General features: G+C 46.7%; 1 protein-coding gene across 1 annotated transcript in view; it reads left to right on the top strand.

The window, feature by feature from the left end:
* Positions 1–10,908, top strand: part of vps36 (vacuolar protein sorting 36 homolog) — a 42,856-nt gene extending 31,948 nt beyond the window's left edge. Inside the window, exons 11-14 of the mRNA XM_071365006.1 lie at positions 1,842–1,906; positions 2,909–2,993; positions 6,819–6,895; positions 9,762–10,908. Of these exons, the coding sequence (XP_071221107.1) occupies positions 1,842–1,906; positions 2,909–2,993; positions 6,819–6,895; positions 9,762–9,855 (321 nt within the window). The 3' untranslated portion in view covers positions 9,856–10,908. The remainder of the gene's footprint in view (positions 1–1,841; positions 1,907–2,908; positions 2,994–6,818; positions 6,896–9,761) is intronic.
* The last annotated feature ends 1,649 nt before the right edge of the window (positions 10,909–12,557 follow it).

A 12,557-nucleotide genomic window follows, 5' to 3' on the forward strand; every position in this document is an offset into this window, starting at 1 on the left:
ATGTATTTAGCCAAAAAACACAACGACACAATGTCTCACTTCAGTAGACTTTCATTTCAAGTCAATTTAAGCCAACTTTTATGTGTGTGTGCGCAGCGCTTCTAAAAATGATTATTTCACTCAGCGCTTCCAAGTGCGAACAGCCCCCAGCCAGGCAGTGTTGCAGCGCGAAGTGGGTTATATAGGATTCATAGTTCTTTGATTCATTTACCAGCTATGAAACAAAATGGCAGAAATACTTTGAAAACAGCTACTGCAGCATTTATTTTACTATAAATGTGATCATACTTGACATTTTATTCACAAATGCGAATTAAATGCTCACACTGTGGAGCCCTGACGACCTGCCAACGTGGCTGTTGAAATAGACAACAATGCCAAAATCTGCCTGCATTTGGCAGGTTGTGGTGTTCATTTTAGGCCCTGGCTGGGGACAATAAAAGGCCACTCTAAAATGTGCAGTTTTGTCACACAACACAATGCCACAGATGTCTCACGTTGAGGGAGTGTTCAATTGGCATGCTTGACTGCAGGAATGTCCACCAGAGTGAATTGACCTCCACATCTGGCTTCTTCACCCGTTGGGTCATCTGAGACCAGCCACCTGGACAGCTGATGAAACTGTGGGTTTGCACAAGTGAAGAATTTCTGCACAAACTGTCAGAAACCGTCTCAGGGAAGCTCATCTGCGTGCTCGTCGTCCTCACCAGGGTCTTGACCTGACTGCAGTTCGACGTCGTGACCGACTTCAGTGGGTAAATGCTCACCATCGATGACCACTGGCACGCTGGAGAAGTCTGCTCTTTACGGATGAATTCCGGTTTCAACTGCACCGGGATATTGGCGGGAACTGGAACATGCTGTTAGACAGTGTGTGCCCCATGGTGGTGGTGGGGTTATGGTATGGGGCAGGCATAAGCTACGGACAACAAACACAATTGCATTTTACCAATGGCAATTTTGAATGCACAGAGATACCGTGACGAGATCCTGAGGCCCATTGTCTCAAGGATCTGTACACAATTCCTGGAAGCTGAAAATGTGCCAGTTCTTCCATGGCCTGCATTACTCACCAGACATGTCATCCATTGAGCATGTTTGGGATGCTCTGGATCGACGTGTATGACCGTGTGTTCCAGTTCCCGCCAAAATATCCAGCAACTTCACACAGCCATTGAAGAGGAGTGAGACAACATTCCACAGGTCACAATCAACAGCCCGATCAACTCTATGTGAAGGAGATGTGTTGTGCTGCATGAGGCTAATGGTGGTCACACCAGATACTGACTGGTTCTCTGATCTACCTACCTTTTTTTGTTTGTTAAGGTATCTTTGACGGATGTGTATTTGTAATCCCAGTCATGGGAAATCCATAGATTAGGGCCTAATGAATTGAGTTCATTACAAATATGAACTGTAGCTTAGTAAAATCTTTTAAATTGTTGCTTTTTTATATTTTTGTTCAGTGTTACGTTTTTATAAACAATACCTCCCTATCTTTATTATTCTCTCCCCTCTTTTCTTACTCCTCTCTCTACTTCTCTCCTCTCTCCCCTCTTTTCTTACTCCTCTCTCATCCTCTCCTCTCTCCCCTCTTTTCTTACTCCTCTCTCGTACTCTCCCCTCTTTTCTTACTCCTCTCTTGTCTTCTCTCCCCTCTTTTCTTACTCCTCTCTTGTCCTCTCCTCTCTTGTCTCCTCTCTTGTCTTGTCTCCTCTCTTGTCTTCTCTCGTCTCTCGTCCTCTCTCCCCTCTTTTCCCCCTTCTCTCGTCCTCTCTTCTCTCTTCTCTCTCCTCCTCTCTCCCCTCTTTTCCCCCTTCTCTCTCATCCTCTCCTCCTAGCTGCTGTCTCCAGAGGATTTGGTGAATGCCTGTAAGATGTTTGAGTCGCTGAAGCTACCACTGAGGTCAGTTTGTGTGTGTCATAGAGGAATCGGCCGAGCTCTTCCTGTTTGACTTCCTGTTGTTGGAGGCTGTTTCCTGTGGCCGTGTCACTTCCTGCCCCTTCCCAGAGATTCAAAAGAAAACAGAGAACTCAGACCCAGGCCACTTTCCAATTGTTACCCTATTACCTATATAGTGTACTACTTTTGACCAGGGCCCATAGGGTTGTTTTCAAAAGTAGTGCACTATGTAGGGAATGGGGTGCCGTTTGGGACTCATGCCTGGTCCTTCTACTTGCTTAAAATGAAAACCTACTGACTCTGTGTTAGAGCAACAGGAAAACCGTAGTAGTGGAACAACAGTCTAAAAGACAGACTGTCTTTTACGATCCTCACTGTGTTGCTTTACCAACTCCCTGTTAAACTTCATTCTTTTCATTTTAACTCTGTTTCCATCACCCCCTTCCTTCTTTCTCCCCTTTTTTTAATCTTCTCTCCCTCCGTCCCCCCTCTCCCTTCTTCTCCTCTCTCTCTCCCTTCTTCTCCTCTCTCTCTCCCTTCTTCTCCTCTCTCTCTCCCTTCTTCTCCTCTTTCTCTCTCTCCCTCCGTCCCCCTCTCTCTCTCCCTCCGTCCCCCCTCTCTCTCTCCCTCCGTCCCCCCTCCTCTCTCCCTCCGTTCTCTCTCTCCCTGCTTCCCCCTCTCCCTCCGTCCCCTCTCTCTCTCTCTCTCCCTCCGTCCCCCTCCCTCCGTCCCCTCTCTCTCTCCCTGCGTCCCCTCTCTCCCTGCGTCCCCTCTCTCCCTCTGTCCCCCTCTCCCTCCGTCCCCCTCTCCCTCCGTCCCCCTTTCTCTCTCCCTGCGTCCCCTCTCTCCCTCCGTCCCCCTCTCCCTCCATCCCCCTCTCTCTTCGTCCTCTCTCCCCCTCTCCCTCCGTCCCCCTCTCCCTTCGTCCTCTCTCCCCCTCTCCCTCCGTCCCCCTCTCTCTCTCCCTCCGTCCCCCTCTCCCTCCGTCCCCCTCTCTCCCTCCAGGTTGCGTATCTTTGACAGTGGTGTGATGGTGGTTCAGCTGCAGTCCCACAGTGAGGAGGAGATGATCTCCTCGGCCCTGGACAACGTAAGAATCACAATCACTTTTATTCACCAAGAACATTTACCCAGAATGACACAGTGAGTTGCTGCTGCTAGTGATAGACAAATTAGAGGAAGTGGACCTGGGGGCTTTCTCACCCGGACCCGATATGCATCAATAAATTTTTTAAGTATTAAGACCTGTTCCGAATAAACCAGAGGACAACTACACCCATTCCGTATAGACCTGGATGGATCCAGACCCGTTTACGATCCGGGTGAGGGAAGCAGCAGAAAAATAATATATTTTTTAAGCTACTTTGAGCGGAGCTGATAAAAGCGGGAGAGGAGAGGTGCCGATCTAGTAGGCCGGGGAGGGGCCATGCTGTGAGGGAGTGACACAGGGAACAGGGAGGGAGAGACGGCAACCAACCAAGCCGACTCGCACTATAGCAGACTAATAGCTGCCTAGGTTATTTATCATCAAATATGATTACGTAGTACCTGTCTTGACTGCATCAAACCGGGAGAAGCTAGTTAAGCTAGCTAACTGGAGTAATTGAGGCTGCAATGACCGGGAGAAGCTAGTTAAGCTAGCTAACTTAGGTAATTGAGGCTGCAGTGACCGGGAGAAGCTAGTTAAGCTAGTTAACTGGAGTAATTGAGGCTGCAGTGACCGGGAGAAGCTAGTTAAACTAGCTAACTGAGGTAATTGAGGATGCAGTGACCGGGAGAAGCTAGTTAAGCTAGCTAACTGGGGTAATTGAGGCTGCAGTGACTGGGAGAAGCTAGTTAAGCTAGCTAACTGGAGTAATTGAGGCTGCAGTGACCGGGAGAAGCTAGTTAAGCTAGCTAACTGAGGTAATTGAGGATGCAGTGACCGGGAGAAGCTAGTTAAGCTAGCTAACTGGGGTAATTGAGGCTGCAGTGACCGGGAGAAGCTAGTTAAGCTAGTTAACTGGAGTAATTGAGGCTGCAGTGACCGGGAGAAGCTAGTTAAACTAGCTAACTGAGGTAATTGAGGATGCAGTGACCGGGAGAAGCTAGTTAAGCTAGCTAACTGGGGTAATTGAGGCTGCAGTGACCGGGAGAAGCTAGTTAAGCTAGCTAACTGGAGTAATTGAGGCTGCAGTGACCGGGAGAAGCTAGTTAAGCTTGCTAACTGGGGTAATTGAGGCTGCAGTGACCGGGAGAAGCTAGTTAAGCTAGCTAACTGGGGTAATTGAGGCTGCAGTGACCGGGAGAAGCTAGTTAAACTAGCTAACTGAGGTAATTGAGGATGCAGTGACCGGGAGAAGCTAGTTAAGCTAGCTAACTGAGGTAATTGAGGATGCAGTGACCGGGAGAAGCTAGCTAACTGAGGTAATTGAGGCTGCAGTGACCGGGAGAAGCTAGTTAAGCTAGCTAACTGAGGTAATTGAGGATGCAGTGACCGGGAGAAGCTAGTTAAGCTAGCTAACTGAGGTAATTGAGGCTGCAGTGACCGGGAGAAGCTAGTTAAGCTAGCTAACTGAGGTAATTGAGGATGCAGTGACCGGGAGAAGCTAGTTAAGCTAGCTAACTGAGGTAATTGAGGCTGCAGTGACCGGGAGAAGCTAGTTAAGCTAGCTAACTGAGGTAATTGAGGATGCAGTGACCGGGAGAAGCTAGTTAAGCTAGCTAACTGAGGTAATTGAGGCTGCAGTGCATGCCTTTCTCATCCTACAGTTACAAATAACTCCATTCAGAATATGAAGTAGAAGCTGTTGACTCTTTGTCGCTGTTAGCTGTCCTTCTCCTTTAACTTTTAATGCCGTCATTTTAATTCCATCTTCCATTGATTAGATATCTCCTAACTTTTGCCACATGGAGGCTCTGTGACTGCAGCCTACTGCCGGTTTCATGACCTCTTTATTTTATTTTTTAAATGAAACCGGCAGTGAAGTGAAGTATATATATATATAACCCTAACCCTTTATTTAACCAGGTAGGCCAGTTGAGAACTAGTTCTCATTTACAACTGTGACCTGGCCAAGATCAAGCAAAGCAGTGCGACACAAACAACAACACAGAGTTACACATGGAATAAACAAACATACAGTCAATAATACAGTAGAAAAAGTCTATATACAGTGAGTGAAAATGAGGTAAGATAAGGGAGATAAGGCAATAAATAGGCCATGGTGGCGAAGTAATTACAACATAGCATTTAAACAATGGAATGGTAGATGTGCAGAAGATGAATGTGCAAGTAGAGATACTGGGGTGCAAAGGAGCAAGATAAATAAATAAATACAGTATGGGGATGAGGTAGATGGATGGGCTGTTTACAGATGGGCTATGTACAGGTGCAGTGATCTGTGAGCTGCTCTGACAGCTGATGCTTAAAGCTAGTGAGGGAAATAAGACTCTCCAGCTTCAGTGATTTTTGCAGTTCGTTCCAGTCATTGGCAGCAGAGAACTGGAAGGAAAGGCGGCCAAAGTAGGAATTGGCTTTGGGGGTGACCAGTGAGATATAGGATATATTCTGATTGGCCAACGACAAACTACACACTCCACTCTCGTGAAAAGCAAGAGCAGCAGCATAAATTATACCATGTCTCTGTCTCTCTACTGCAGCAGTCACGTTTGGATCTGTACGGGTCCTTCCGGACAAGTCAGTTAAAATTACATATACCCGTGACAATATTTAAAAATATATATATATATATATACAGTGGGGCAAAAAAGTATTTAGTCAGCCACCAATTGTGCAAGTTCTCCCACTTAAAAAGATGAGAGAGGCCTGTAATTTTCATCATAGGTACACTTCAACTATGACAGACAAAATTAGAGAAAGAAAATCCAGAAAATCACATTGTAGGATTTTTTATGAATTTATTTACTCATCTCTCTCTCTCCCTCCCTCCCTACTCATCTCTCTCTCCCCCCCCTCCCTACTCATCTCTCTCTCTCTCCCCCTCCCTACTCATCTCTCTCTCTCCCTCCCTCCCTCCCTACTCATCTCTCTCCCTCCCTCCCTACTCATCTCTCTCTCTCCTTCCCTCCCTACTCATCTCTCTCTCTCTCCCTACTCATCTCTCTCTCTCTCTCTCTCCCTCCCTCCCTACTGATCTCTCTCTCCCTCCCTCCCTACTCATCTCTCTCTCCCTCCCTCCCTACTAATCTCTCTCTCTCTCTCTCTCCCTCCCTACTCATCTCTCTCTCTCTCTCTCTCTCTCTCTCTCCCTCCCTACTCATCTCTCTCTCTCTCTCTCTCCCTCCCTACTCATCTCTCTCTCTCCCTCCCTCCCTACTCATCTCTCTCTCTCTCTCCCTCCCTCCCTCCCTACTCATCTCTCTCTCTCTCTCTCCCTACTCATCTCTCTCTCTCTCCCCCTCCCTACTCATCTCTCTCTCTCCCTCCCTCCCTCCCTACTCATCTCTCTCCCTCCCTCCCTACTCATCTCTCTCTCTCCTTCCCTCCCTACTCATCTCTCTCTCTCTCCCTACTCATCTCTCTCTCTCTCTCTCTCCCTCCCTCCCTACTGATCTCTCTCTCCCTCCCTCCCTACTCATCTCTCTCTCCCTCCCTCCCTACTAATCTCTCTCTCTCTCTCTCCCTCCCTACTCATCTCTCTCTCTCTCTCTCTCTCTCTCTCTCTCTCTCCCTCCCTACTCATCTCTCTCTCTCTCTCTCTCCCTCCCTACTCATCTCTCTCTCTCCCTCCCTCCCTACTCATCTCTCTCTCTCTCTCCCTCCCTCCCTCCCTACTCATCTCTCTCTCTCTCTCTCCCTACTCATCTCTCTCTCTCTCTCCCTCCCTCCCTACTCATCTCTCTCTCTCCCTCCCTCCCTACTCATCTCTCTCTCTCCCTCCCTCCCTACTCATCTCTCTCCCTCCCCCCGTAGGTAACGGATAAAGGCTCTCTGACAGCTGAGGAGTTTGCCAAGCTGCTCGGTCTCTCTGTTCTTCTGTCTAAAGAAAGGTAGGTACCACTACTCACTCCCTAGTCCCTGACTGGATATAGAACTACAACTCCCATCGTCACCCACTGGATTGAACTACAGCTGTCCTGATTGTTGTTGATAATACACTACATGACCAGAAGTATGTGGACACTTGTTCGTCAAACATCTCATTCCAAAATCAGGAAGCCTAGTTGTTCGAGTGTTGGGCCAGTAACCGAAAAGTTGCTAGATGGAATCCCCGAGCTGAAAATGTAAAAATCTGTCGTTCTGCCCCTGAACAAGGCAGTTAACACTCTGTTCCCCGGTAGGCCGTTCCCCGGTAGGCCGTCATTGTAAATAAGAATTTGTTCTTAACTGACTTGCCTAGTTAAATAAAGGTTAAATTAAAAAACATTTTTAAAAAAGGTATATGGAGTTGGTTCCCCCATTGCTGCTATAACAGCCTTCACTCTTCTGGGAAGGCTTTCCACTAGATGATGGAACATTGCTGCTATAACAGCCTCCACTCTTTTGGGAAGGCTTTCCACTAGATGTTGGAACATTGCTGCTATAACAGCCTCCACTCTTCTGGGAAGGCTTTCCACTAGATGTTGGAACATTGCTGCTATAACAGCCTCCACTCTTCTGGGAAGGCTTTCCACTAGATGTTGGAACATTGCTGCTATAACAGCCTCCACTCTTCTGGGAAGGCTTTCCACTAGATGTTGGAACATTGCTGCTATAACAGCCTCCACTCTTCTGGGAAGGCTTTCCACTAGATGTTGGAACATTGCTGCTATAACAGCCTCCACTCTTCTGGGAAGGCTTTCCACTAGATGTTGGAACATTGCTGCTATAACAGCCTCCACTCTTCTGGGAAGGCTTTCCACTAGATGTTGGAACATTGCTGCTATAACAGCCTCCACTCTTCTGGGAAGGCTTTCCACTAGATGATGGAACATTGCTGCTATAACAGCCTCCACTCTTCTGGGAAGGCTTTCCACTAGATGTTGGAACATTGCTGCTATAACAGCCTCCACTCTTCTGGGAAGGCTTTCCACTAGATGTTGGAACATTGCTGCTATAACAGCCTCCACTCTTCTGGGAAGGCTTTCCACTAGATGTTGGAACATTGCTGCTATAACAGCCTCCACTCTTCTGGGAAGGCTTTCCACTAGATGTTGGAACATTGCTGCTATAACAGCCTCCACTCTTCTGGGAAGGCTTTCCACTAGATGTTGGAACATTGCTGCTATAACAGCCTCCACTCTTCTGGGAAGGCTTTCCACTAGATGTTGGAACATTGCTGCTATAACAGCCTCCACTCTTCTGGGAAGGCTTTCCACTAGATGTTGGAACATTGCTGCTATAACAGCCTCCACTCTTCTGGGAAGGCTTTCTACTAGATGTAGGAACATTGCTGCTATAACAGCCTCCACTCTTCTGGGAAGGCTTTCAACTAGATGTTGGAACATTGCTGCTATAACAGCCTCCACTCTTCTGGGAAGGCTTTCCACTAGATGTTGGAACATTGCTGCTATAACAGCCTCCACTCTTCTGGGAAGGCTTTCTACTAGATGTTGGAACATTGCTACTATAACAGCCTCCACTCTTCTGGGAAGGCTTTCTACTAGATGTTGGAACATTGCTACTATAACAGCCTCCACTCTTCTGGGAAGGCTTTCTACTAGATGTTGGAACATTGCTGTGGGGACTTGCTTTCATTCAGCCACAAGAGCATTAGGCTCGCATTTGGCATTGCAATTCACCCCAAAGGTGTTCAATGGGGTTGAGGTCAGGGCTCTGTGCAGGCCAGTCAAGTTCTTCCACACTGATCTCAACAAACCATTTCTGTATGGACCTTGCTTTGTACACGGGGGCATTGTCATGCTGAAACAGGAAATGGCCTTCCCCAAACTGTTGCCACAAAGTCGGAAGCACAGAATCATCTAGAATGTCATTGTATGCTGTAGTGTTAAGATTTCCCTTCACTGCAACTAAGGGGCCTGAACCATGAAAAACAGCCCCAGATCATTATTCCTCCTCCACCAAACTTTACAGTTTGCACTATGCAGTGGGGCAGGTAGTGTTCTCCTGGCATCCGCCAAACCCAGATTCATTTGTCGGACTGCCAGATGGTGAAGCGTGATTCATCACTCCGGAGAACGTGTTTCCACTGCTCCAGAGTCCAATGGCGGCGAGCTTCTGTATTGGAGGCTTTGTCCGTCGGACTGCCAGATGGTGAAGCGTGATTCGTCACTCCAGAGAACTGAGTCCAATGTTGTTGAGCTTTACACCACTCCAGCCGACGCTTGCCATTGCGCATGGTGATCTTATGCTTGTGTGCGGCTGCTTGGCCATGGAAACACATTTCATGAAGCTCCCGACGAACAGTTCTTGTGATGTTGCTTCCAGAGGCAGTTTGGAACTCGGTAGTGAGTGTTGCAACCGAGGGTCGATGATTTTTACGTGCTTCAGCACTCGGCGGTCCCGTTCTGTGAGCTTGTGTGGCCGACCACTTTGTGGCTGAGCCGTTTTTGCTCCTAGACATTTCCACTTCATAATAACGGCACTTACAGCTCTAGCGGGGCAGAAATTTGACTAACTGGTTGGAAAGGTGGCATCCTATAACAGTGCCACGTTGAAAGTCACTGAGCTCTTCAGTAAGGTCCATTCTACTGCCAATGTTTGTCTATGGAGAATGCGTGGTTGTGTGCTCGATTTTTATACACCTGTCCGCAACGGGTGTGGTTGAAAGACGAATCCACTAATTTGAAGGGGTGTCCACATACTTTTGTAAATATAGTGTATTAGAAATGATTACCGTTTATTCTGTAGATAACGTTACATGTTTCTGTCTCAATCTCTCTATCTATCCCTCCTCTCTGTCTCTCTGTCTGTCAGGTTGTTACTAGCAGAGAAGATGGGTCACCTGTGTAGAGACGACTCTGTGGAAGGACTACGTTTCTACCCCAACCTTTTCAACAGTCAGGCTTGAGGTCCCAAAATAGCACCCTAGTCCCAGTATAGTGCACTGCTTTTGACCCGGGTCCATAGGTTTTTTTTTGTGCACTATATCGGTTCTACCAAAACTCTTCTCCACTCGTGTCTGATCTGATGACGGCGTGTCTGTGGGGTCAAATGTGTTCGATCGACGACTGGCAAAACCAAAACCCACTTCTCAGTTGAACCGGGGTCTACTACAAGGATACAGCAGGATCAATGAGTTAGCCAGCTAACTTCCCTAAATATTCTGAAATGATATTCTCTACATGCTTTTTTTTTTAGAAAGATACATTTAAAATGGTCTAATAATTATATTCGGATAATCTCTCTGTTTAACTTTCTTTAATGAATCAGAAAATTCAATAGATATTTCTGTTTGTGTATTAAAGTTACCTGACCAACTAGATGATCCTGCATTGTACCGGAGCCCTCTGTATCCATGGTTACCGCGTTGCGTTGCGTACTGGTAGGAAGGAGAGAAGGGCGACATCTTTCCCAGACCTCACCTCGCTAGCACAAATGGTGTTTCTCCTATGACTGTTCCCTGGACTCTCTGGAGACATTTGGGCCGTAGAGAAGCTCGAGGCAAGTCAAATGTATCAGAATATAACTTGTCTCTTAGTCCCAGACAACAATAATCTAGTATAGATGTGAATGGTTAAGGTAAAGGGGTTTTTATGTATTGGATAATAAAGTTAAAGTTGTCTGTCTCAATGCTTTCAGTTTGATATCATGTCTGTATCTGTCATCGTCAACATTGTACCTAGTGTTGGATCTAGTTAACACTATGGAAATAAATTGTAAAAAAAATACCAAACTTCTCTTTTTAATGTAAAGTGTGTTTACAGGGCGGCTGTTGAAACCTTTTACAGGTGGAAGGTCTCAGTAAGTCTGAAACCTCCTTTTTGAAGAGAATCTTAGATAGCACGAGGTACAACGTGAGAGTTATGTGTTCCTTTACATTATAAAGACTGTCTGTAACATAATGGATAACGTGCTCCTTAATTCAAAGTGAATTAGTTATTAAACTGTAACTGTACCTATATCAGCTAGTCCGTTTGTCTCTGTGTCTGGCTGGCTAGCCTGTCTGTCTAGTGAGTCAGTATATCTGGCCTGTCTGGCTAGTCTGTCTGTCTAGCTAGTCTGTCTATGTCTAGTCTGTCTGTCTAGCTAGGCTGTCTTGTCTGTCTGGCTAGCTAGGCTGTCTAGTCTGTCTGTCTAGCTAGTCTGTCTAGTGAGTCAGTATGTCTGTCTAGCTAGTCTGTTTATGTCTAGTCTGTCTGTCTAGCTAGTCAGTATATCTGGCCTGTCTGGCTGGCCTGTCTGGCTAGCCTGTCTAGTCTGTCTGTCTAGCTAGCTAGTCTGTCTATGTCTAGTCTGTCTAGTGAGTCAGTATGTCTAGTCTGTCTAGCTAGTCTGTCTATGTCTAGTCTGTCTATGTCTAGTCTGTCTGTCTAGCTAGTCTGTCTAGCTAGTCTGTCTAGTCTGTCTGTCTAGCTAGTCTGTCTATGTCTAGTCTGTCTGTCTAGCTAGTCTGTCTAGTGAGTCAGTATGTCTAGTCTGTCTGTCTAGCTAGGCTGGTTTGTTTGTCTAGCTAGGCTGTCTATGTCTAGTCTGTCTGTCTAGCTAGGCTGTCTGTCTAGCTAGTCTGTCTAGCTAGTCTGTTTATGTCTAGTCTGTCTGTCTAGCTAGGCTGTCTATGTCTAGTCTGTCTGTCTAGCTAGTCTGTCTGGCTAGCTAGGCTGTTTATGTCTAGTCTGTCTGTCTAGCTAGGCTGTCTTGTCTAGTCTGTCTAGCTAGGCTGTCTATGTCTAGTCTGTCTGTCTAGCTAGGCTGTCTAGTGAGTCAGTATGTCTAGTCTGTCTGTCTAGCTAGTCGGTCTATGTCTAGTCTGTCTGTCTAGCTAGGCTGTCTTGTCTAGTCTGTCTAGCTAGGCTGTCTAGTCTGTCTAGCTAGTCTGTCTAGTGAGTCAGTATGTCTGTCTAGCTAGTCTGTTTATGTCTAGTCTGTCTGTCTAGTGAGTCAGTATGTCTAGCTAGTCTGTTTATGTCTAGTCTGTCTGTCTAGCTAGGCTGGTTTGTCTAATCTGTCTAGTGAGTCAGTATGTCTAGTCTGTCTGTCTAGCTAGTCGGTCTATGTCTAGTCTGTCTGTCTAGCTAGGCTGTCTTGTCTAGTCTGTCTAGCTAGGCTGTCTAGTCTGTCTAGCTAGCTAGGCTGTCTAGTGAGTCAGTATGTCTGGCCTGTCTGGCTGGCCTGTCTAGTCTGTCTGGCTAGCTAGGCTGTCTAGTCTGTCTATCTCTGATTCTTTGTGTCTGTTGAACCAGGCTACCTTAGTGTTAATAGGACCAGGTCTTATTCATTATGATCTAAAAATTAAAAACTGATCCTATATAAGCTAACTGATCCTAGATCAGCAGTCAGATGCAGGCCCATTACCCTGTAGACCAGCTTCCTGTGATCAGCAAGCTAACTGATCCTAGATCAGCAGTCAGATGCAGGCCCATTACCCTGTAGACCAGCTTCCTGTGATCAACAAGCTAACTGATCCTAGATCAGCAGTCAGATGCAGGCCCATTACCCTGTAGACCAGCTTCCTGTGATCAGTAAGCTAACTGATCCTAGGTCAGCAAGCTAGAGACTATTAGGTCCGTGTCCCAATATAGTGCGCTACTTTTGGCCATGAGGGAAGGCTGG

This window comes from Salvelinus alpinus, chromosome 24 (genome assembly GCF_045679555.1).
Source record: "Salvelinus alpinus chromosome 24, SLU_Salpinus.1, whole genome shotgun sequence".
NCBI lineage: Eukaryota > Metazoa > Chordata > Actinopteri > Salmoniformes > Salmonidae > Salvelinus > Salvelinus alpinus.